The sequence below is a fragment of the Cynocephalus volans genome, chromosome 7, assembly GCF_027409185.1.
Source record: "Cynocephalus volans isolate mCynVol1 chromosome 7, mCynVol1.pri, whole genome shotgun sequence".
Taxonomy (NCBI): Eukaryota; Metazoa; Chordata; class Mammalia; order Dermoptera; family Cynocephalidae; genus Cynocephalus; species Cynocephalus volans.
In genome coordinates, this window is record NC_084466.1 from 122,303,160 (window position 1) to 122,330,694 (window position 27,535).

Consider the following 27,535-nt stretch of genomic DNA (forward strand, 5'->3'; position numbering starts at 1 on the left):
CATCTGACCAAGAAGAGAACCAAATGTGCTGTTCAGAGAAAAGTCTCTGCAAAGTTTTTGGATCTGTATTCAACCCAAAACTCTAAAACTGTCTTGCAAAGTCTACAAACATTTGCTCACATTCCTGATGACTTATAATTGTGAATTAGCACTTTCTAATTTAGAAAAAAAATAAAGAGTAAGGAAAGAGAATATTTGCATTTAAAATCTAACCTATAGCTCAGGGCATTTATCATCTAATCTGTCAGAGACTATTAATAATTTTAATATGCTTTATTTCTTTAAGTGCTAATGTATTTTAAACCTAAAATGGCAATTTTCATATGCTCTAAAAACCCGTTAAGTGATCCCTGGATATCAAAAGTTAGAGAAACACTGATTGATGGTAAACCATGATGGCAGGGAGTTTTAATATGTGCCTCCAGGTACCACTGATTCACAACTAGCATCCAAGGAACCAAAGGAGAGAGTTGTCTCTTCCTAGGTACAATGTCATTACTTTAGAGGTAAATGTCATTACTTTACTATTTTTATAAACAAGAAAACTGTAATTTGGATAAGTAAAATGTGCAAAGTTGAACAGATCATACACACCAAAAGCAGATCTAACTAAGGTCACACTTCTGAGTTAGACTCTTTGCTTTACACTATACCTTCTCAAAATCAGATCATTTGGGGTACTTTTGGCATATCACAGTCTTTAGTTATTTAAACTGTTAAAGAGGCAGAGTAGAATAGTGTTTATCAGATGCTGGGAAGGGAAGGGAGAAAGGGAAAACACGAAGAAGTTGGCCAACAAGTACAAAATTACATTTAGATAAGAGGAATAAGTTCTGGTGTTCTTTTGCACAGTAAAGTAACTATGGTTAACAGTTAAGTTTTGTATATTACATAATAGCTAGAGGAGAAGCTTTTGAATGTTCTCACCACAAAGAAATGACAATTTTATGAGGTGAGGGATACACTAACTACCTTGACCCAATCATTATATAACATACACATGTATCAAAGCATCAGATTGTACCCTGTAAATATGCACAATTACAGCGTGTCAATTAAAATAAACAAATAAAAAATTTTTAAAAGAATACTTATCCTGGAACTCTTACTGGGGTGATAGCTACCAACTAACTGAACTTCCTACACCATAACTAAGCGCTAGTTCAGTTTACATCAAAAAACTTCCTGCTATTATACAAAATTGTCTCGTTCCTCCTCCCTTGAGAGATCATTCAACACAGTCCAAAATGGATGCATGTTTGATTCCAATGCTCTTTCTATTCTTTTTTTTTTTTTTAAAGATGACCGGTAAGGGGATCTTAACCCTTGACTTGGTGTTGTCAGCACCATGCTCACCCAGTGAGCTAACCGGCCATCCCTATATGGGGTCCGAACCCGCGGCCTTGGTGTTATCAGCACCGCACTCTCCCGAGTGAGCCACAGGCCGTCCCCTATTGCTCTTTCTATTCTAATGGCACTCTATGAAGTTACTTCAAAAAGCGTATGGAAAAATGGAATTAAAAGATAATAAGAATCTTTCTATGAACTTTTTGAAGTGCCCTCGTATTTCCCAGACCAATGGACAAAGCATCTATTTCTGTCTCTACCCCACAACCTACACTCTCTCCCCTCCTCCTGCCCCCACCTTCCAGACCTGGACATAAGATAAGGAGCATCCAAATACTGGATACTTTTTTTATTTACTTCTTTTTAAGCCTTAAACCAACATTGCAGTTTGCAGTTGGACTGAGGGTTCATATTCATTCTATTTGCCAGCCTTTAAAAATCAGTAGAACTATTTCCACTAGAGGGCTGTCTTTACCAAGAACTGCAAGAGCTATGCCAGCTTGTGGCAAGTTACGAGTTTTAAAGCTTATATTCTACAGAAATAAGCATATATGCAGCCATTTAGTAGTCAACCAAGTGCTAGCAAACAGAATCCAACAGCATATCAAAAAGATTATACACATGATCAAGTGGGATTCATCCTAGGGATGCAAGGGTGGTTCACCATACACCAATCAATAAATGTGATATACCACTTCAACAAAATGAAAGACAAAAACCATATGATCATCTCAATAGATGCATAAAAAGCTTTTGATAAAATCTGACATCACTTTGTGATAAAATCTCTCAACAAAATAGGTATAGAAGGAAAGTATCTCAACATAATAAAAGCCATATACAACCACCCTACAGTCAACATCGTACTGAACAGGAACAAGACAAGGATATCCCCTCTCACACTCCTGTTTAACATAGTACTGAAAGTTCTAACCAGAGCAATTAGGCAAGAGAAAGGAATAAAGGGCATCCAAACTGGAAAAGAAGAAGTCAAGTTGTCCCTGTTTGCAAATGACACAATCTTACAGATAGAAAAACCTAGACTTCACCAAAAAACTCTTAGAACTGAACAATTTCAGTGAAGTTGCAGGATACAAAATCAATATACAAGCAAAAACAACAGTAGCATTTCTATACACCAACAGTGAACTAGCAGAAAAGAAAAATCAAGAAAGCAATCCGTATACAATTGCTACCAAAAAAATAATAATAAAATACCCAGGAATAAATTTAACCAAGGGGATGAAAGATCTCGGCAATAAAAACTACAAAACACTGATGAAAAATTTAGAAGGGTACAAAAAAATGGAAAGACATTCCATGCTCATGGTTTGCAGAATTAATATTGTGAAAATGACCATACTACCCAATGCAATCTACAGATTTAACGCAATCCCTATCGAAATACCAATCACATTCTTGACAGAAATAGAAAAAAAAAAATCCTAACATTCGTATGGAACAAGAGACCTCCAACAGCCAAAGCAATCCTGCACAAAAGGAATAAAGCAGGAAGCATTACACTACCTTACTTCAATATATACTACCGAGCGATAGTAACCAAAACAGCATGGTACTGGCATAAGAACAGGCACATCAACCAATAGAACAGAATAGTGAACCCAGAAATAAATCCAGATAACCCAGAAGCATGGGCAACAAAAGCAAAAATAAACAAATGGGATTTTATCAAAACTAAAAGCTTCTGCACAGCAAAGTTAGCAATAAACAGAGCTAAGAGACAACCTACAGAATGGGAGAAAATATTTACAAACTATGCATCTGACAAGGGACTAATAAACAGAATATACAAGGAACTCAAACAACTGAATAATAAAAAAATAATAATAATCAAATTTAAAAATAGGCAAGGGAGCTGAATAGACATTTCTCAAAAGAAGACATACAAATGGGCAACGAATATAAGAAAAATGCTCAACATCGCTAATCACCAGGGAAATGCAAATCGAAACTGCAATGAGATGTCATCTTACTCCAGTTAGACTGACCATTATCAAAAAGACAGAAAATATCAAATGCTGGAAAGGAAGTGGAGAGAGGGGAACCCTTATACATTATTGGTGGGATTGTAAATTAGTACAGCTATTATGGAAAACAGTATGGAGGTTTCTTAAACAACTACAGATAGAACTACCATGTGATCCAGCAATCCCACTACTGGGTACATACCTAGAGGAATGGAAACCATCATGTCAGAGGGATACCTGCGCTCCCATGTTTATCACAGCTTTATTCACAATAGCCAAGATATGGAACCAATATAAATGTCCATCGACAGATAATCAGGTAAAGAAAATGTGGTACATATGCATAATGGAATACTACTCAGCCATAAAAGAATGAAATTCTGCCATTTGCAGCAGCATGGATGAACTTGAAGAAAATTATGTAAAGTGAAATAAGCCAAGCACAGAAAGAGAAATACTGAATGTTCTCATTCATATGTGAGAGCTAAAAACAAACAGATAAAAACAAATTAATAATAACTAGTTGAACTGTTAGAAGGAGTCAGAAGAACTGCGGTTACTAGGGGTAGGGAAGGGTCTATACCTAGAGGCTGGTTAATAGATACAAAATTACAGGTAGATACAAAAATAAGCTCTATTGTGTACAGTCAACCCAAGAATCTATAGTTAACCATGATTTACTGCATGTTATCAAATGACTAGAAGAGAGAAGATCAAATGTGCACATCATGAAGCAATGATTAAGTTATACAGTGACGAATGTGGTAATTACCCTGATTAGATCATCACACATTGCATACATACATTGAAATACAACTCTGTACCCTGTATGTACAATCAATAAGTTTCAATAAAAAATTAATTAAAGATGTTAAACAAATGATTTATAGTTTTTTCATATGATGGTCTTGCCCATCTTTCATTATATTTATTCCTAGGTATTTGATGTTTTTGACGCAAATGTAGATTTTATCTTTTTAATTCATATTTGCAAATGTTTGTTGCTTGTATATAAAAATACAAATTGATTTTTTAATTTTGGTCATGTATCCTGCAACCTTACTTAAAATCAGTTATTAATTCTAATAGTTCCTGAACTCTTTTGGGTTTTCTACGTACAGACTTATGTCATCTGAGTTTATGTAGTTTTCTTCTTTCTTTCTTCTTGTCTTTTTGGACTGGCAAGGACATCCAGGACAATGCTGAGTAGAAGGGTGATTGAAGGTAACCTTGTCTCATTGCCTATCTCAGAGGGATGTCTTTAAATAATTCACTCTTAAATATTATGTTTTCTCTAGTTTTTTGTAGATACTGCTTTTCAGATAAAAGAGATTCTTTCTGTTCTTAGTTTGCTAAGAGTTTTTATCATGAATGGCTACAGTTATCAAATGCTTTTTCTGCATCGGGTAAGTTGGTTATTTAATTTTCCCCTTTTTTCTGTTAATGTGATAAGTTACACTGACAAATTTTAAATGTCAAACCAACCCTCAATAAAAGCCAATTTGGTCATAATATATTTTATCCTTCATATATTGATGAATTCAATTTGCTAATATTTTGTTTAGAATTGTAGCATATCTATTCTTGAAAGAGACTGACCTGTAATTTCCCTTTCTCAAGTGTCATTTTCAAACTTTGATACCTAAGGTTAAAATGAGTTAGAAGAGGTCCATCTTTTTCTATTCTCTGGAGGAGTTGTGTAAGATTTGTTACTTCTTCCTTAAATATTTGGAAAAGTTCACCCATAAAGCCATATGGGCCTGAGGACTTCTTTATGGGAAGACTTTTAATTATAGAACCAACTGGGCTGGCTGATTAGTTCAGTTGGTTAGAGCACAGTGTTGATAAAACTGAGATCAAGGTTTTGGATCCCAATACTGGCCAGCCACAAAATACACACACAAACACACACACAACCAACTTGTTTAGTAGATATTAGACTATACAATATTGGCATGTTGTATATAATATAATCTTGTTATCTTTTTTATGTCTATAAGATCTGTAGAAATGTCCCCTTTTTGTTTTGTTTTGGTGGCTGGCTGGTACAGGGATCAAACCCTGGACATTGGTGTTATCAGCAAACACTATAACACACAGACCCGTTTCATTTTTGATATTGCAATTGTGTGCTTTCTCCTATTTTTCACCTTGATTTATCTTGCTATAGGTCTGCCAAATTTATCATTCTTTTCGAAGATACAGCTTTTGGTTTTGTTGGTTGTCTCTATTGTGCATTTGTTTTCTATTTGATTAATTTCTTCCATTATCTTTATTATTTACTTTTTCTACTTTTGTAGATATATTTTCCTGTAGTTTTTTTCTAGTTTTTTCAGATGGATGGTTAGAGTCTTCATTTCAACCTTCCTTCTTTTCTAATAACATGCACTCAAAGCTGTAAAATTCCCTATAGAACAGCATTAGTAGCAGCCACAGTTTTAATGGGTTGTTTTCATTATCATTAAGTTCAAAATACTTTCTAGTTTCCAGTGAAACTTATTACTATAACTTATTTAGAATTATATTGCTTGATTTCCTAACAGTTGAGGATTTTCTAATTAACCATTTTTGATATTTAGCTGGACTCCACTGTCATAGAATACAATCTGTATGATTTCAAACCTTTAAAATCTGTCAAGGCATGCTTTATAACCTAGCATATGATCAATTTTGATAAATGATCCATGTGCACTTGAAGTGAATGTGTATTCTATTGTTATTGGGTATAATGTTCTGTATATGACAGGTTAAATTTTGTTCTTTAATCCCATTGTTCAGATCTTCTATTTAGTTACTGAAATTCTGTCTGCTTTTTCTATCAGCTATTAAGAAAGCCATGTTAAAGCATCCCGCAATGACTGTGGATTTCCCTATTTCTCCTACTTCTGTCAAATTTTTGCTTTACATTCTTTGAAACTGTTTATTGGATGTATATAGGTATAAAATTGTTATATCTTTCTGAAGGATTCCCACTGCCTTCGTCAGTTTGTGCAGCTATGACAAAATAACATAGACTGGGTAGCTTAAACAACAAACATTTATTTTCCACAGTTCTGGAAGCTAGGATGTTCAAGAACAAGGTGCTAGCACATCTGGCATCTGATGAGGGCTCTCTTCCTGGCTTGCAGATGGCTGCTTTCTTGCTGTATCCTCACATGGCAGAGACAGAAATCATCTCTCCCAAGTCTCTTCTTATAAGGGCACTAATCCCATCATGAGGGCTATACCCTCATGACTTAATTACCTCCCCAAAGCCCCACTTCCATATACCATTACATTTGGGCTTCAGTATATAAATTTGGGGTGAGGGGTGGGGACAGAAACATTCAGTCCACAGCATAACTCTTCAAGTTATTAAATGTTTCTCTTTCCTTCTAGTAATGTTTCTTGCCTTAAAATGTTCTTGTCTGTATTGATATAGCTACATCAGTTTTCTTTAGATAGCATTAGCATGATATACTTTTTTAATCCTTTTACTTCCAAACCACATTTTTATATTAAGCTATGTTTCTTGCAAACAGCGTATAGTAGGGTTTTGTTTTTTACCTAATCCGACAATTTTAATCGGAATACTTAGTTCATTTACATTTAATGTAATGATAAACATATAGTATAATGACTAATATGTTTACTATCCTATTAATTGTTTTATATCTCACTTAGCTGGGATTTTTTCTTTCATTTCTTACCCTCTTTTAGATTAATTAAATAATGCTATAATATTATATTTTTCCATATAGTTATTTATACTTTTTTAGCTGTTCTTTTAGTCATTAGCCTGACAATTACAATTTATTATAATCTGAGCTGGTTGGTTAGCTCACTTGGGAGAACATGCTGCTGATAACACAGAGATCAAGGGTTTGGATCCCTGTACCAGCCAGCACCAAAACAAACAAAACAATCTGTATTAGTTTTCTACAGCTGCCATAACAAAGTACCACAAACTGAGTGGCTTAAAACAACAGATATGTATTCTCTCATGGTTCTGAAGGCTAGAAGTCCAAAACCAAGGTGTCAGCAGAGCTGGTTCCTTCTGAGGGCTCTGAGAGAGAATCTGTTCCATGCCTGTCTCCGAGCTTCTGGTGACAACCAGCAATCCTTGGCATTCCTTGCTTTGTAGATGCATCACTCAATCTCTGCCTCCATCTTCATGTTGCATTCTCCCTACCTCTCTGTGTCCTCACATGGTTGTCTTCTTTTCTTTTTGGCAGGGGAAAGAGGCAGCTGGCCAATATGGGGACGTGAACCAACCCTGAACCCATGACCTTGGGGTTATAAGGCTGCACTCTAACCAACTGAGCTAATCAGCCAGCCTGGTTGGCTTCCTATAAGGGCACCATTTTGGATTATGGTGCTACCTCACTCCAGTATGACCTCATCTCTACTTAACTAATTACATCTGCAGTGACCCTATTTCCAAATATAATCACATTATGAGGTACTAGGGGTTAGAACTTCAACACATCTTTTTGGAAAGACACATTTAACCACTAACAGTCTAAATCGATTACTTTTACCACTTCCCTGAGAATGCTAGGACTTTAGAACACTTTAATTCCATTTACCATTTTTTGCCTTTTGTGTTATTTTTATTGTATACTTAATTCTATATATTTTAAATTTCAAGGAACATTACTGTTGTTGCTGTGTATAATCAAAATCCATTCATATTTACCCTAATATTTAGCTCTTCCATTGCTCTTCATTTTTTTCTGCATTTTCTTTTTCTGTCTTGGAGCATTTGCTTTCCCCTTTTCTCCTAATCTGCTGAGACTCCAGTTATATATATGTTAGACCTCTTTGCTGTGCCCCATTTGTCTCTGGCAAAACTCTCTTTTTAAAATCTATTTTCTCTATATTTTCCTCTATTTTCTTAAACATATTCATCACAGTTGTATTAAAATATATGTCTAATAGCTGTAATTCTGGGTTACCAGTCTTTATCTCTCTTTCTATATCTTTCTCTCTCCATCTCTTGGTCATTTTGTCCTGTTTCTTGGTATGCCTGATACTTTTGGATTGACAGTCTGATACTGTGTTAAAAAATTATAGAAACTCTAGATGATGAAGGAATCTTCAGAGAGAATTGACCCTTTCCTTTGCTCAGCAGGTAGAATTAGAGCTGACCACTTTAATCCAATCAGGGAATGAGCTGACTCGAGATTAAGCTGCAGTTTTACTAATGCCCTTTCTACATTTTCATCACTCCCACCCTACAGCATAGCAACTAAAGTTGCAATTAAAAGTCTGGTAGTTCCCCAGATTCCATCCTCCATGGCATGTCCTGAATCATTGCCTCCTCAGTAGCCTGAGACTGCAGAAACTCCACTCTACTTTCCAGAAAACTTCAGCCTTGCTTCTTATTTTCCTGCACTTCACAGCTTTAGAATTCAGCAAAATGGCTTTAAAATAAAAATAAGAAACAATTGTTGAGCTCAGTTTTCTGCCCCTCCAGTCTCCAATTTATGTATCTTCAAACCCACAGGATTGACAAATGCTCTGATAATTTCTCTGCTTTCCAGGAGTAGGCTTTTGCCCAAGTCCTTTACTGGGTTTTCTAGCTACATTTCTTGAACCCAGAACCATGAAATTCCCCATGAGAAAACCTGGCTGCTGCTTCCATGGTTCTCCTTTCTCCAAAATCTTGACCTCTCAAGTTCTAAGTTGCCTTAGCAGCATCCCAAAACCCATAGACATTTTTTTAATCCAACTTTTCTAGTTATTATTAACGGGTGCGTTTTTCTGCCATAAGTTATTCTGCCATGTTAAATGTAGAAATCTTAACCAGAGTTTAGAGCTTCTCTTTCAATGAAGCTATTGATTATGTTCAGGAAGTAAGATTGCTAAACAAAAGGGTTTCTCATTTTTTTCATCAGGTATTTCATAGTCTCTAAATCCCAACTGTATAGCAATTAGTATGACCTATGGCAAAACATGATTTTAAACTAATGAGAGAACTTGTCATTGGACTATTTGGTCAATAAACAAATGAGAAAATAAATATACTGAATAAAAACCAAATATACAATTAATAAAACACATTGAAATCAAATTTTATTTAATCGAAGCAAAATATTAAATTTACTTCTTATTGATATACACAATATGAAGTACAATATTTAGAAAATAAAACAGAATTCTTTCAAAAAGTGTGATAGGTCACTGAAATATTAGCAGAAGCTTCTTTTTTTTTTACCTCAGGAGTACAAAACTGAGTTGATAATATTAACTTCTTAGCAAACTATCATCATCCATCCATGTTAAACCCCATTTTTTAAAATTTATAACATAATTATTGTCTTTTTCCTTTATATCAAATCCCCAGTCCCCAATTCCACTTTCTTTCTGCGTACTATCATAAGTTCTGTCTCTTATGTATTTAACGTATGTTCTTCCAATCTACCTTTCATACATGTATTTGTCCTTGGAAATACATGGTATTATTTTGTGTATTTCTTAACTTACATAAATGAAACCATGCATTAAATTGTATTCTTTTTTTCTTTTTTTTTTTTCACCCCCCCAAATTGTATTCTTTTTTAAGCTTTTTGTACAACCTTGTACAAATGGCAAAATATTTGGTAAAGCTGTTGCCTGAGACTTATTGAAAGACAGGCTAAGTACCTACCAAGCCTATAGCTCTAGGGGAAAACATTGGAAAAACAAAAAGTCAGCTATGTATTATGGTTGTTACTGATTGTATTTAGCAAGTTACTAGAAAACAAGATAATCTCAGGTAAGAACTGGCTTGTTTCAAACAAAAATGAAAGGAAATAAAGAGAATCCAGAAATGTGGGTCCTAAAAGTATCAGAAAAGCTAAACAGAAGGAAATAAGATTGAGAAAAACTTTATGCAACAAATGGATATTAAGACTTAGCCAGGTAGCAAAGAATAAATTAAGGGATTGACCTTCCTTCACAAGCCTGATGGCCTTTAAGTAGCCACTATTAAGTTAAGAGAGAAAAGCATGGTGGCAAGGAAGCAAAAAACAAATCAGGTTTCAGAATTATATTTCTAAAAGAATTTAGATGTGGTTACAGGCAAGTAGAATTGACTAGCAGCAAATTGATCATAAACCTATTAAGTTTTTGAAGGAACTGTTTTGCAAAAAACAAAAACTAAACAAACATTCAACAACAGAGGCTGGACTAAAAAAGCATTAGACTATTTTAGTCTTAAAACAAATTTCAGGTCCTGAAATTTGCATAGCTATAAGAAGGTTGAGAAAGTTGTTTAGTCCCCAAGAAGGGTATGTTCTTCAACAACCTCTTCAGATATGGCCACGAAGAAAAATAAACAAGAACATCCAGGAGGGTAAACTCAAGAAAAATAAGAAATTTTAACTATAGCTATCCCAGCTCTCTCCCATGAATGTATTAAGTATGTGGGAGCAGGAATGAGAGTAGGTGCAAATAACTTTTCTCTTTAGTTCACAGTTAAGCTTGACCATAACAAGCCACTTCTATGGCTGAAAGGACTGCATATCACTAGAGAATCCTGGGACTTGAGTTGGATGCAGTAACTAAATGAGAGTTTGGGTAGTCTATCTTAAGATAAGGTATACTTTATGTTTGGGAAGAAGAATGAAAGAGATATGAAAAATGAACAGAAAAATGAACTGTGGCAGAGACTGAACAGCCATTCAACATACCTAATTTTCTTTTCTTCTGGCCACTCAGCTAGACCACATTTCCCAGCACCCTTTTTGGTTAGGTGCAAATGTATGACTTCGGCCTATGGAACATAAAAAGAGTGATAAACACCACTTTCAGGCTTGGCCTATAAAAATTTCCTGTGCAATTCTCCACTCTCTCTCTCTCTCCCCATAGTTGGCTGGATATCAACACTCAGAACCGCAGCATAAGATGGTAGATCTTCCACCAGCCTAGGTCCCCAAAAGACTGCACGGAGCATGCCCCATACCTGCTGACAGCTGGACTTCCTCTGGGTGAGAAATTTTTATGTTAAGCCACTGAGATATTGGGGGTTATCTATTAGAGCAGCTAATCTTACTTTAATTAATACATGAATACAACTTAACAGAGAAATAACCTTTTTTTTTTTTTTAGTTTTTTAACTTAGAGGGAATATTTACAAACATTGTTTATGGCAGTGAGAGTTGCAGTTAACTTAGGTATTCATCACTTAAAAAGATAGGTAAATAAAATGAAGCATCTGGAAGCAAAGTACTAGATGAAAATACTGTGAGATGGATAAATCTTAAAAAGAGTGTTGATCCAAAAAAGCAAGGAACAGAACTATAGAGAGCAGTACTTGATGTAACTTAGAAAAAAAATGGAAAAAACTACAGCACAATACCACTGATGTAAATGTAAAACACAAGTTTGTATATTTATATGCAAAACAGTTATATATTTTTCAAAGATACATACATATCCAAGGATATATACCAAACACAGCGCTGGCCATTCATGTCACTTGGTTAGAGTGTGGTGTTGACAACACCATGGTCCAAGGTTCAATTTCCTGCACTGGCCAGATGCCAAAAATAATAATAATAATAACAATATATACCAAACATATCGAGGGAGAAAAATGGATCTAGGGAATTACTTGAAAAGGAAAAAATAAAATAAGATAGGGGATATTGCCAAAATGATGGTGATACTGTGCTGTGAACTGAGAAGTATAACTGACAATTTTCTGTACCTATATGTGGTAGATGCTGTGATGTGCTACCCAGATCCCTTCTCCAGGAATGGAGGACTTGTTCCCCCAACTGCTGCAAGTGCTGAAGGAAGACAGCCCTCAGCTCTCAGCCCTCTTGGGGACTGCTGTGGCTGAAGAAAACTGGCCCAAGATCATACCTCCTTCCAATGGTAGCTCATATCCAATGACCGATGATGGATATGGTAGCTTATATCCATTATCATTCATTGGACTGATGTTCTGCTCCTATTGCCCCAACTTGGGACAATTTTGAAGGTCCATCCCAGATCCAGATCTTAATATCAGGTTGGTTGATTGGCACTGCATCACAATTCAACTTCTCCCTCTACCCAATCTTGCTTTCTTCTCCTCCCTTCCACAAGTACTGATCCGAAGACCACTCCTTAACAAATGGCCTGCACAGTAGTCTCCATCTAAGCATCAGCTTCCTGAAGAACCCAAGCTGTGACATGAACATTAACATGTGTGTTTGTGTGTGTCAACCTTTGTTAATGTTTTTCCCTTTTGCTCACCTCTATTTTTCAAACTTTCAACAACAAACATTTTGTGAAAAGAGAAAATATGAGTTTTTTACAAATAAGATAAGAATATATTTCTATCAGCCTTAGCAATAACAAAACATGGCAAATTTTCATAAATTGAAAATTTCATAATTTCAAAATTTCATAAATTGAAAAGTCAAGGTATCATCTCAATTAATTGAGATAATTTAAAGGAATTCAAAACATGAAAAAATAAGTAAGAATGTAATCAGTTCTCATTAGGTAGCAAGTTAAATATCAAGCCAAAGCTTCCTCACTAAATCACTTTTGCAGTTGCTTCCTCATTCCCAACCTCCTACAACATCACACATGAGTAAAGGTCACTTATTAAACCCCTTTCATTCCTTTAACCCATATTGATTTAAGCCACTTGCCCAGACTGCTGTGCTCGTATGAGTTTTTGATGAGCTTTCAATACTACAGGTGCCTATGATTGACAAGCATTTCCCACAGCTATCAGTGGGTCTGGGTATTAATTTCCTAAGGCAGCTGTAACAAAGTACCCTAAACTGGGTGGTTTATAATAACAGAAATTTATACTTTCACAATTATGGAAGCCAAAAGTCCAAAATCAAGGTATCAGCAGGACCATGCTCTCTCTGAAATGCTCTATGTGAGAATTCTTCCTTACCTATTCTAGCTTCTGGTGACCAGAAATCCTCACACGACTTCTCCCTGTGGTCATCTCCTCTTAAAAGGATTCCAGTGATTGCACGTAGAGCCCTCCCTAAACCATTATGACCTCATCTAAACATAGATCTTTGTTACATTTGAAAAGGTTCTATTTCCAAATAAGCTCACATTTTGAGGCTCCAGGTAGACATGAATTTGGGAGGGACACCATTCAACCCAGTACAGTCTATCCTCTGCCTCCTCAAAACTCATGTCCATTTCATGCACAAAATACATTCACACCATTTCAACATTTCTAAAAGTCTTAACCCTTTCCACCATTGACTGTAAATCTAAAATCTAATTTGAATATTGATGGAGTTTGGATGTATTGTCCTCCCAGAACTCACAGAAATTGGATCCCCAGTGTGACAGACTGAGTCACGCAGGCAGATCCTTCATGAATAGATTAGTGCTCTCTCTAGGTGGGGGGAGTAATGAGTGAGTTCTCACTCCATTAGTTCCCACAAGAGCTGGTTGTTTAAAAGACCCTGGCATCTCCTCTCTCTCTCTCTCTCTCTCTCTCTCTCTCTCTCTCGCTTCCTATCACCGTGTGATCTGCTTGTACCCTGTGCCATGAACAGAAGCAGCCTGAAGTCTGTGCCAGATGCAGCTGTCCCAGAATCATAAGCCAAATAAACCTTTGTTCTTTATAAATTACCAAGTCTCGGGGATTCTGCTATAGCAACACAAAATGGACTAATACAAATAACAACTCAAAAAATTTCCAAATGTTGTCAACTAAATCATCAAAATAAAGTATGGGTCAAACTCTGGGTATGGTCCATCTTAGGGCAAATTCTTTGTCATCCACAGATCTGTAAACCTAGAAAACAAGTTCTCTGCTTCTAAAATACAATGATGGGACAGGCATAGGATAGATACCCCCATTCCTAAACTAAAAAATTGGGGGGAATAAAGGACTTGCCTGTCAAAAGCAAGTTCACAATGCAGTAGGGAAAATTCCATCAGATTTCAAGGCCTGAGAGTAATCCTTCACAGCTTGATGCTCTGTCCTCTTGGCCCTCTAAGGTAGGAGCTCCTTCCTTTCTGTTTTCTGTGTCCATGGCTCTGCCCTTAGAGTCATTGTACCTCCATTTTGTCTTGTTTATGTCCCTTTCAGTTCAGGCTGGTAGTGTTTCTGCTGGTATAAATTTTTCAGAAACCTTGCAAGTTTTTCATGGATGTCAAGGGGGTCCAGACCACTAGATACAAGGGTTCTCCAAAGATCCTTCCTGGATAACCCTATCTTTATTGCTGGCTGCTGCTAAGGTGGTTGATTTGATCCATAAGTCAGGCAGTTAATCTCTATAGCAAACAGTTGTCCAGCCATACCCTTGACTCTGTTTCCAGAACATGCTATTTGGATAGGCTAAGAATCTTCCAAATTATCACCTGTTGCTTTCATTTTTCCTTAACAGTTCATTTCGATTTATCTCTTTCTTGTTTCATTTTACTATAAACAGCAAAAAGAAATCAGGCTGCACCTTCCACATTTTGCTTGGAAATCTCCTCAGCTAAATATCAAGCTCATCTTTAACAAGTTCTACTTTTCACCCAACTGTAAAACATAATTCAGACAAGTTTTCTGCCACCTTATAACAAGGATTAGCTTTTCTCTAGTGTTCAATAACATGTTCCTCATTTCCATCTGGAACATCACCAGAAGCACCTTTATTGTTCATATTTCTAGCAACTTTCTGTTAGCGTGATATGTGGATGCTCTAAGACAATAGAATCTTTCTCTACAGCTCTCCTTTCTTCTTTATGAGCTCTCACCAGAATCACCTTTAACTTCTATATTTCTATCAACAATCTCTTCAAGGCAATCTAGGTTTTTCTGTTATGCACCTAAAAATTCTCCCAGTCTCTATCCATTTCCCAAATCCAAAGCCACTTTCACATTTTATTATAGTAGCACCTCACTTCCCAGTACCATTATCTTCACTAGTTTCCTAGGGCTGCTGTAACAAAGCACCACAAACTGGATGGCTTATAACAACATAAATTTATTCTCTCACAATTCTGGAAGCTAGAAGTCTCAAATCAAGGTGTTAGTAGGACCATGATCTTTCTGAAAGTTCTAGGGAAAGATTCCTTCTTTCTTACAGCTTCTGGTGGTTGTCAGCAATTCTTAGTGTTCTTTGGCTTACAAGATGCACCACTCCCATCTCCGCCTCCATCTTTCCCTGGTTACATTCTGAGGTTCTGGGTGGATATGAATAGCTAACACTTTTCAATCTGGTATAGTCTTTTTCTGCCACCTTCTTATTTCTGTTTTAACTCACTGTCTCCAAGTCCAAGCTGTTCAATTCCCTTTTTAATTAAGTGAAAAATAAAAGTTGGCAAGGGAAACTATTCTGTTTAAAGTTAAGAAAACTACTGTCAGATTCAGTCCCACAGTTGCTTTAACGATACATAAAAACATCTCTGGAGTTATTTGTTGTGTGTTTGTTTGGGGTGTTTGTTTCAAGCACCCCTTGATTCTATATCACCTTTTCTGGATCCTGTTAGCTAATATTATATTTAGAAGTTTTTCATCTATGTTCATGAGTGAAACTGGCCTGTAATTTTCCTTTCTCATTTCTGTTCTTGTCTGCTTTGGTATCAAGGTTATACTGGCTTCACAGAAGGAGTCAGGAAATATTTCTTCTTTTTCTAGTCTCTGGATAGAGTTTATTAAGACTAGAATTATCTATTCAATGAAAGTTTGGTAGAATTTGCCAGAGCAATTCTCCAGGCTCAATGTTTATTTATTTGTGGGATAATTTTAAGTTATTGGTTTGGCTTGACATTAGAAAATCCATAAATATAGTCAATTATGTGAACAGAACAAAAAATATATATATCTCAGTAAGTGTAGGAAAAAAAGCATTTGATAAAATTTAACGTCCAATTATGATTTTTTTAAAAACTTTTAACAAATAAGAAAGCATTTCACAGCCACACACCCCTCCCCACACCCCCCCAACATCTGCAACCAGCCCAGCAACGACTACCAAGCTGCCACTGGAAACACCCTGGACTCCTGAGATAGGGTGGTGGGGGGCCAAGTGCTTCAGCCACACACCCCTGACATCTGCAACAACTGAGCTGCTGCAGGAAGCCCACTGGTCTCCCTTGCCAGAATGACAGGGTGCCACGGGCCTCAATCATGCCCTCCTTCCTCCTCCTCCCACCCTGTTTCCCTTCCCCTACCCCACCCCCCAATCTGTTCTACGACACCTTAGAATGTAAAAAATAATATTAATAAATAAATGAGAAAACATTTCATAAAATTCAACATGTATTCATGATAAAAATTGTTAGCAGAGTACAAATAGGAGGAAACCTCTCTTACCTGTAACAATGTTTCTACCAAAACATTACTAAACATAATATTTTTAAAAAATCATCCTTATTAAAAAGTCAGGTGTCCTTTTAAAAACCAGAACATGCCAAGCATACTCAATATCAATACTTCTATTCAATGTTATATCTGAGGTTCTAGATAACCCAATAAAGCCTAGGATTGGAAAAGAAGAAACTTTTTTCTCATATTCACATTCACAAATGATAAGACTATATAGAAACCCCCCCAAAACCAAATTATTAGAAATAAAGAGAAAATTTGGTAGAGTAGCTAGAGATATACGTTGTATTTATATACCCCAGAAAAAAAAATTAGAAAATACAATGTTAAAGTCTTTATTATGACACTTTTCAAACATAGACAAAAATTGGTAGAATAGGATAATGTACCTTCTTCTACCCATTACCCAGCTTTAACAACTATTAATGTTTTACCATTCTTCTTTCACCTTAGTACAGGGACTGAACCCTGGACCTTGGTATTTTCAGCACCACCAACACACTCTAACTAACTGAGCCAACCAGCTGGCCCTTCCCCCACTTTTTAAATGAACTACTTAAAACTAAAAATAGTGACATGATGTCATATGAACTATTTTAAACAAACATCATGACACTTTACCAGTAAATATTAACTATGAATTTCTAATAAAGGCCTTATCTTTCTACCATAACGAACACCATTTTAACATATTAACCTAAGCAAATTAACATCAATATCTTATTATCATCGAATATCCAGTCCAGATATTAAAATATCTCCAAGTGCTTCAAAAATATCTTTTTACAGTGGTTTGATAAGCCATACTTTTTAAAAAAATACCACTTATAATAGCAATAAAAATAAGATGTGCAAGGCTTATACAAAAGAAATGATAAAGCTTTATAGAAATTCTTTAAAGAAGACAAATAAATGGAGAGATGTGCCATGTTCAAGGATAGGAGTATTCCATATCTTTAAAATAGCAATATTAAACTATAAATTCAATGCAAGTCTCGTCAAAATCCTGATGGGGTTTCAAGGAACTTGAACTCTAATTCCAAATTTTATATGAGAAAGCAAAATCTAAAGAAAAGCAAAGAAGCATACAGGGGGTATTTGCCCTACCAAATACCAAAATGTATTACAAAGCAGTATTAAGATAGTATGGTATCAGAGGAAGGATATAATGAAATAGAGTCCACAAACAAACTCATGAAAATACCAAAGCTTGCTGTGGCACTGCAGCTTTCTTCTTAAAGGAGGAAGCACTTAATAAATGGTGCTAGACCAATTTGTTATCCTTATGGAAAAAAAGATGAAGAAAAAAATTGAATCCCTGTCTCACACTATACCCCAAAATCAAGTGCAGAAGAATTAAACACTTAAGTGTAAAAGGCAAAAATTTAAACTTTTAGAAGAAAATAAAGAATATCTTTATGACCTGAAGGTAAGGGAGAATTCTTTTTTTTTTTTTTAGCTTTTATTTTGTCGATATACATTGTGGTTGATTATTGTTGCCCTTTACCAAAACCTCCTTCCCTCCCCCCTCCCCCCCAACAATGTCCTTTCTGTTTGCTTGTCGTATCAACTTCAAGTAATTGTGGTTGTTATATCTTCTCCCCCCCCCCGTTTTTGTGTGTGTGTGTGTGTGTGTGTGTGTGTGTGAATTTATATATTAATTTTTAGCACACACAGATGCACAAATTCTAGATGAAAATATTTATAAATTCAACTATATTAAAATTAAGAGTGCTGCTGGTTAGCTTGGTTGGTTACAGTGCAGCCTTATAACCCCAAGGTCACGGGTTCCGATCCCTGTACTGGCCAGCCACCAAAAAAAAAAAGAAAAGAAAAGAAAAAATTAAGACATTGGAAAAGTGGAAGAAAAACTACAAACTGGGAGAAGATATTTTCAACACATATAATTTACAAAGGGTTAGTATCCAAAATGTATAAAGAATGCCTACAAATCAACAGCAAACAGTAAGCAACACAATAGAAAAATGGGCAAAAGACAAATAGGCATTTTACTGAAGAGGAAATATAAATAGACAATACGGTTTGAATGATGGTATCCTCTCCAAAATCCATGTTGAAACTTAATCCTCAATGCAACAGTATTAAGAGGTGTGGCCACTGGGAGGTGATTAAGTACTAAGGGCTCTGCCTCATGAATGGGATCAGCACCCTTATAATAGGCCTCAAGTTTGAAGAGAGCATCCTCTAGCCCTTCCATCCCTTTGACCATGTGAGCACACAGCATTCCTACCCTCCAGAGGATGCAGCAACAAGCCACCATTTTGGAAACAGCAAGAAGCCTTCACCAGACAACAAATCTGCTGGTGTCTTGACCTTGGACTTCCCAGCCTCCAGAACTGTGAGAAATAAATTTTTATTGTTTATAAATCATCCACACTCAGGTATTTTGTTATAGCAACACAAACAAACTAAGACAGATACTCAAGTATCTTAAGTACTTAAGTATGGTTGTACAACAGATCTCCAGAACTTTTTCATCATGCAAAACTGAAACTCTATACCCATTAAACTACAACGCTCCATTTCTCCCTCTCCCCAGCCCCTGGTAACCACTATTCCACTTTATGTTTCTATAATTTGACTACTTTAGATACCTCATGTTATGAGTTGAATTGTGTCCCCACCAAATTCATATGCTGAAGCTCTAACCCCCAGTATCTCAGAATATGACTTTTGAAGATAGGGCCTTCAAAGAGAATATTAAGATTAGATGAGGTCATATGGGTGAGCCCTAATCCTATCTGACCAATAATACCTTATAAAATTAGGAAATTTGTTGGACACACAAAAGAAACATTACAGATGTGCATGCACAAAGGAAAGGCCATATAAGGACACAGTGAGAAGGTGGCCATATACAAGCCAAGGAGAGAGGCCTGAGGAGAAACAAAATCTGCCAGCACCATGATCTTGAACTTCTTGTCTTCATAACTGTGAGAAAATAAATTTATGCTGTTAAAGCACCCATTTTGTGGTATTTTATTATGCAACCCTAGAAAAGTAATATACCTCATACAATTGGAATCATATAGTATTGATCTATTTTGTGACTGGCTTATTTCACTTAAAATAATATCTTCAAGAGTCATCCAAAATTGGAAAAGGGCCGCAAAAAATGACTACATGTGTAATGTTGAATATACTAATTATCCTGATTTAAGCATCAAATATTGTGCACAGGTACTGATAATCAATGCTGTACCCAACAGATATGTACAACCAATTCTGTTTCAATTAAAAAAAAAAAAGTCACCCATGTTGTAGCATGTGACAGGATTTTCTTGCTTTTTACAGATGAATAACATTCTAGTGTATGTATATACCACTCATGGACATTTGGGTTGTTTGTACCTCTTTGCCATTGTGAGTAATGCTGCTGTGAACATGGGTGTGCAAATATCTCCTTCAGATCTTTTGGCTGTGTATATCTACAAATGGATCATCTGGTAGATCTATTTTTAATTTTTTGAGGAATTGCCATACTGTTTTCCAAAACAGTTGCACCATTTTATAATCTCACCAACATTGCACAAGGATTCCAGTTTCTCCCCATCCTCTCCAAAGGATTCCAATCTCCCCATCCTCTCCAATATTTGTTATTTTGGGGTTTTTTGATAGTAGCTGTCCTAATGCGTGTGAACTGAAATTTCATTGTGGTTATGATTTGCATTTCTCTAATTTGCTATTTTAAAAAAGCAGACTAAGACCTCTCTGAGGTACCATTTACACTCGCCAAATTGGAAAAATTAATCTGATAATAGCAAGTGTTGGTGAGAACAGATTTTTTTTAAAAACTCCTACTTGCTTCTAGTTGGCATGTTGACATGTGCATTATTAACAATCTATTTGGTAATAATTTGGTATTACCTTGTAAGGGGAACATTCACGTTCCCTATTCCTCTGCGATTCCACTCCTAGTAGTGTTTTTCAAACTTTGGGTCACCACTCAGTAGTGAATTCTTTAATCCATTTACTGAGAGTCACAAGCCTTTTTTTATACACTGGAAAGGTAAATATTGTTTTATTATTTTTTGAAACTTTTGTTTTATAGGAGAGTGCATTTACTGGTTGAAACATCAATAACATTTCTTACACTATGGGTAGTGGTCATAAAGTTTCAAAGCCTCTCCTACTAAATTCTTGCACATGTGCACCAGGAAAATGTATAAGAATATACACATATATACATATATATATATATATATATATATATATATATATATTTTTTTTTTTTTTTTTTTTTTTAAGATGACCAGCAAGGCCATCTTAACACTTGACTTGGTGTTGTCAGCACCATGCTCTCCCAAGTGAGCTAACCGACCATCCCTATGTAGGGATCTGAACCTGTGGCCTTGGTGTTATCAGCACCACACTCTCCCGAGTGTGCCATGGGCCAGACCTAGGAAAATGTATAAGAATATTTATAGAACTATTGTTCATAGGAACAAAAAGTTGGAAATAACCCAAATGTTCAGTAGAATTGTGAATGTTTGGAATATTCCCACAATGCAAATCTATAAAGCAATGAAAATGAATGTATGAGTCTCACAAACACTTCCTTGAGAAAAGATTACAAAGACTGATATTTGTATAAAGCTCAAAAACAAGTAAAACTGGACAATATGTTGTTTAGGGATATACACATGGGAAGGGAATAAAAAGTACAATTTAGTAAATAAGTAATAATAAATAAAAATTGGGAATATATTTGGCAAGCGGTTGAAATGGGGAAGAAAACGGATAGACGCAATCGTATTGGTAGCATCCTAGTTAAGTGCATTCATGGATGTTCATTTTATTAATATGCACCATAATTTAGATTTATACTAAACATATTATTAAGTACACACGATTACATGATTTACATATTATCACAATGCTCATGCTTATTAAAATGCTCAGAAAAGTATATATCCTCTTTTAGCACAGTAGTGAGTCAACACTCCCAAACAAAAACTGGATTTCCTGAAAAACAGATTAAGTTAATATAACAGGAGGGAAATGACTGTCAGCAAAGCAGTTGGGGGGGAAGGAAAGAGACAGTAAAGAAAACGTTAAAGAAATCTCCAAGGAGAAAGGAATTGTAGAAGCTGAAAATATGGAAATTTTCCATGCTGAAACTTCCAAAAGAATATGCAAGATTGGAACAAAACTTTCAGGGACTCTTTTTCAGTGCACTAACAGTGAGAATGTTCAGCTTGGGAAGTCCATGCCTTTAAGAATTAAATAGCAATCGTAGCAGTTCGACTTCAGCAAAACCCACTGCAAACATGGCGGTGGGACTAAGCCCCTTCTCCTCCCGCCGCCAAAGGCTCTCACCTCACATTTCCCACAAACCCCTCCGCGCGGCCCCGCTCGCCGAAACCTGCCCGGCCGATGTCCGGACACTGCGCACGCGCAGGATAACGTCACGTGCGTTCCCAGGGATCGAAGGGGCTGGGAGGAGGGGCCTGCCAGCTTCCGCCGCCGCGTCGCTTCAGGGCTCGGACGGTGGGTTCGCGCTGCCTCTGTCACCGCGGGGCAGACGGGGGACGCGGAGCCAAGCGACGGGCGCGCGGCAGCGAGGCCATGGGACTGCGCCGGGTCTAGTGAGGGTAGGGAGCCGAGCGGCCCGGGCCCTGAGCGCGTCTCCTCCGGGGGGCCTCGCCCTCCTGCTCGCGGGGCCGGGGCTCCTGCTGCCGTTGTTGGCGCTGCTGCTGGCGGCGGCGACGGCGGCCAGGATCATGTCGGGCCGCCGCTGCGCCGGCGGGGGCGCGGCCTGCGCGAGCGCGGCTGCCGAGGCAGTGGAGCCGGCCGCCCGCGAGCTGTTTGAGGCTTGCCGCAACGGGGACGTGGAGCGAGTCAAGCGGCTGGTGACTCCCGAGAAGGTGAACAGCCGCGACACGGCGGGCAGGAAATCCACCCCTCTCCACTTTGCCGCAGGTAACCGGGGCCACTGCCGCTTCTCCTTGCTCCAGACCCACCTGCGCACCCGCAGGCCCGAAACCAAGCAGTGCTCCTCTGCCCACGGCTTTACCCCCAGGACTGTGGTCCTGGCGATCTCGCTGTCTTCGAGTGGGGATTGAGCAGATTAAGGTTGGGGTGAGCGTGCCACACTCACTGGAAGCCGTTTGTTTGGTTTAGTTTTTTTGGCTTTGTTTTGTTTTACATTAGCAACAATACCTATACCAACTTCCGGTCTTGCTACCCTGGAGGGCCCCTATGCACAAGAAAGATTAGGGGACGTAGACAGACCTTATGATTTGAAAGGCCGATTATCTCCAAAATTTATCGTTCTTGCAAGCTCTGTTATAATTTATCAATCCTTTGGGTTAAGGTCTTAAAGGCTTTTGTGAACTGCAAGGATGTAATTTAGGGGAGATAGTTTAATTGGCCATTGACACGTTAGCGTTAATTGGTTTATCAGGGTAGCCAATCATTAACAAGTTTCTGGAGAGACTAGAACTGGAAACAAGCAAGTTTGGGAGAACTGAGGTCTAACAATTTAGGCGGTGCGGGTAGTCTCTGCCTCACACACACAAGCCAGGTGGAAAGTAGTAGGATGAGAGAAAAGATGGTACAGGTACTTTAGCTTAGATGTAGAATTTAAGTTGAGACTAACCTTTCCTCATTCCGAGATTTAGATCGTTTGGATCTAAATGTTCTTTAATATCTACTAGGTTCACTTTATGATATAAGCGTGTTAATTTAGTTGAAGAATTTAAAAGAACCAGAGACCGGACACTCAGCTTATTTCCATAAAATATTTATGCTTTTCACTTTTAAGGATAGATTGTGATTATTTCTAACCTCAAGTGAGCCATGCGTGATTGAACGTGGGAGAAGGCCCTCAGATCTATGATAAATCTGGTTTTTTGATTTCAGTATTTCATGATTTTTTAAAACAATTTTTTGAAAAAGCAGGGGGATACGATTTTTTTTTTTTTTTAAACATGACCGGTGAGGGGATGTTAACCCTTGACTTGGTGTTGTCAGCACCACCCACGCTCTCCCGAGTGAGCCACGGGCCGGCCCGGGGTACGATTTTAAAGTACCCCTGTTCTTTTGAGGCAGGAATGATGAGCAGAGAGGAATGTGAGAAAGATTTCTTCTTTTAGATACATTGCTTTTACACTTTCTACCAATTGGAGATTTGTTTACTTTAACCTGTTCTCGTTTTAAAAATGTAAATACTACCAGGAGGTATGCTTTCTTGATCAATTTTACCTTTGTTGGGTTCCCATTGGGGGAGCCTTTTTAAGCGAAGGTTTGGGGGAACCGATGCAGGAGAACTAGAAACAGCTGTGGGCAGTGGAAAGAGGAGAGAAGAATACTAAAGACAGATCTCTCCCATTAGCCATTTTGCCTGAAATTTGGGTGGTCAGTCTTGCTTTATTCATCTAATTTGGATTGTCCTGTTTGAACATGTAGGCAACATTTAAACAACTGATTTGGCAAAGTGTCACAACCAACTAATGCATAACCCAAAGAGTAGTGTTACTTAGATTCTGTTCATTTGATCTGTGGGATAAAAATAACCAAGGAAGATCTTAGTTGCTACCTTTCAAGAATTTGGTGTATTAATGAGTTCATATCTGAAAATAGTAGTATTTAGAGGTGCAAGGTTATGGTATTAGCTTCTCACTGACCTTGTTCCTCTTCCACCATCCCACCTTCAGTTCTGTCGCAACATTTCAAAGCATTTTTACATAGATCTCATGTTGTTTGTTCAGATTAAAATGGAAAACTATATTTTAGGAACCAACCGCCCCCCCAGACACACACAGTTTACCCAGGATATCAAGTATAAGTTATAAGATTAAGAATTGAAGGTATAAAAAAGTAAGCAACAAAATAAAAATTACTACGTTCAACCAGAGCTTTGAAAGTCCTGCGTTTAAACCCAGGCATATAAGAAACTTTTTTAAAAATTGGCTTTGTAAATTTAATCTAAATTATTAATTATATTAATGAGAGATATTTTTAAAAATTTTCTCCATGCCATTTTTTTCTTTATTTTTATAGCAGTTTTAGTTTCACAGAGAAATTGAGCGGAAAGTACAGATAGTTCCCATACCCTCCCCCCATCCACATATACAGTTTCTCCTATTATTGACATTGCATAAGTGTGGAACATTTATTACAGTTATGAATCAATATTGATAGATTATTAACTTAATTTTATATTAGCAATTAAGAAAGTGCACCCAGCTGTATTTTCTGTTAATATATGGAAAATACATTTTATAATCTCTTTTGTAGGTAGTGAGTTATGAGTCATGTTGATGTAACCATGTTAGCATACTGTTGAATGCTCAACGTAGGGGGTGTTACCGTGTAACTGCCTGTCCAAGCAGTTTCCTGTGGTTTGTACATTATAGAGTAAGCAGGGGGTGGGAGGAGAGGTGGCGGGCAGGGACACATCACTGTTCAAAACTTTTTTTTAGCCAATTGCAATTTGGAGGTTTTATTGTGGGGAGGCATGTTTTTGTCTTTTTGTTTTGACCCCCAAGGAACTTTAGAAATGAGAAATATGTGCAGACAACAGAGAATGAAGAAGAGTTTAGAAAAAATTTGTCTTTTCATCCAAAAAAAATTTAGTTCAATTAAAAGGATAATTGGTTGTCAACCCCAAGGGAGTTAAGCGCTGTTAATGGAAAAGGTAATCAACATAAACAGTAATTTTTCTTCTATTAGGTATTTTTATTATTGAATAGATTGCATACTTCTCTTCTAGATAAGCATGATTTAAGAAGACATTTCTTAGGAGAAAAATTACTCTGAAGGCTGTTTCCTTTTTGATTCACCAGCCACTGTCTGCCCCCTTCCACACACAGACACACACAGGATATAAATGATTTTTTTTGTGACACATCACAGAACTTGTAGAGGCAAGTTGGTGGTAAGGTGGCTGCAGCTCTAATTTTGCTAAAAGCAAAAGTATCTGAAATTCTTGACAGTGTAATCCCTAGAAAACAACAGATTTCAGTAGGAAAGGAGACTCCACTTCTCTGAATTTATTTCTGAAAAATAAAGAGGTGACAGAGAAACTTTGGGAGAAAGTCATCTTGATGCCCATCATAGTAAAAAGAAAGAAATATATGGCATTCCTTAGAATCTTAGAACTCTTGGGGATGTGAGGGTAGAACTTAATGGCTTAAGAATCTTAAGTTATTTGGGGGAGGGTACAGAGAGATATCATTCTCTAAAGAAAAATACAAAATAACTTATTAGGTTCAAGAAATTCAGGTATATAGATGGTAGAGATGATATATGTGATATGTTTTGGAGAATGACAAGCTGGAAAAGAGTTTGCATTGTAGAGTCCTAACTAAACAAGGTAACACTTGTTTTGTATTTATAGTATGATGTTATGTTATTGTTATGTCTTTGTAGTATGCTACTTGGACCAGTTAGACTGAGCTTGGGTTATTATATTATATTCAACTGTGTGAATATAATATAAGCATATAAGAGGGAATTTTTTTATTCAGAGGAGGGAATTGGAATTAGAGCATCTGGCATTTATCATACAAGCAACAGATATGAAAGCTGGAGTTGCTTATTCTAGAGGTTAAAAAAAGACTGGACCATTGTTGTAGTCCATTTTCTGTTGCTTTTAACAGAATATCTGAAACTGGATAATGTGTGAAAAAAAACCAAAATTTATTTCTTACAGTTTTGGAGGCCAGGAAGTCCAAGGTCCAGGGGGCTCATTGGTGAGGTCCTTCTTCTTGGAGAGTATTCTGTACAGAGTCCCGTGGCAACACAGGGTATCACATGGGAAGAATGGCAGTAGCACCAGTTAACATGCTCACTTTGCTCTCCTTGTAAAGCTACTAGTCCACTGCCATCAAAACCTATTAAACCATTAACCCATTACTCCATGAATGGATTAATTTATTCATGAGAGCATAGTCCTCATGATCCAATTACCTCCCAAAGGCCCCACTTTTCAACACTGCCAAATTGGGAATTAAGCTCCTATATGAGCTTTGGAGGAGACAGTCATTCTGACCATAGCAACTATGTTAGTGTCTTCACATATGTGGAAGAGTCATGTAGAAGAGTGAGTGGATATGACTTGTGTGGTTTTGGCAGTCAAAACTAAGACCAGTAGGTAAGAGGTTACAAGGAGTAGACAGCCTTTAACAATTCAGTCAAGAACTGGACGGAAGTATCCAAGCAGTGACTAGATTGACATATTTCAGAGACGTTGTAGAGAGGATTTCTGCATAGCATGGGCAGTTTGACCAACAGATCATAATTTGACTGGTACAAGAAAGTGGCGTGATTCCCCCAACGGAAGGTTTTGTCTGCTCAGCTACCAAAGATGTAATAGGTTTTGTGATTGCCGTTCATGTCCTTTCCCAAAATGATGCTATTGAAGACCTCCAATAGCCTCTTAACAATACTTTCTTTGGCTGTAGACCAATGTCATAATTTGGGGAGATGCACAAAATGTATCCACACTTATTACTAAAGACTACAGTTATAGATTATTGTCTTCAGGACTGGTTTTTGCTGAGAGAGGTAATTAAATCCTACATAAGCAGAAAACCCCAATATCAAATAAAGATCAGTTTATTCAAGAATTCATAATCTTTCTTGACTCATCAAATCTCTGAATATATTACCAAGATCCTAAGCTATTCCTTTTTCCTCAGCTCTTGCTGGACCTAGAGGTATACAAGTAGCTTCAATAACAACTAATTTGGAGTACTCCTTTTAAAATTCCCGCATTCAGATTATCAGAATTTCATCACCCCAGGAGCCATGGTGTCCTCTTCCAATTTTCTACTAGTCTGGCCAGACGTAGTATAACTGTCCCAAGTTGAGTATAATCTGTTTCCCTTGTAATCCTCGTTGGGAAAGAGATGTTAGTCAACTAAAGTTAATAGTAAATGAGAAATTTAAAATGACATTCCTTAGAAAAATC

General features: G+C 37.0%; 1 protein-coding gene across 2 annotated transcripts in view; it reads left to right on the plus strand.

The window, feature by feature from the left end:
• The first annotated feature begins 22,077 nt into the window (after nucleotides 1-22,077).
• TNKS2 (tankyrase 2) overlaps nucleotides 22,078-27,535 on the plus strand; it is a 60,050-nt gene continuing 54,592 nt past the window's right edge. For both annotated transcript variants that reach the window (XM_063102224.1, XM_063102226.1), the window contains exon 1: nucleotides 22,078-22,539. In XM_063102224.1, the coding sequence (XP_062958294.1) occupies nucleotides 22,341-22,539 (199 nt within the window). In that variant the 5' untranslated portion in view covers nucleotides 22,078-22,340. The remainder of the gene's footprint in view (nucleotides 22,540-27,535) is intronic.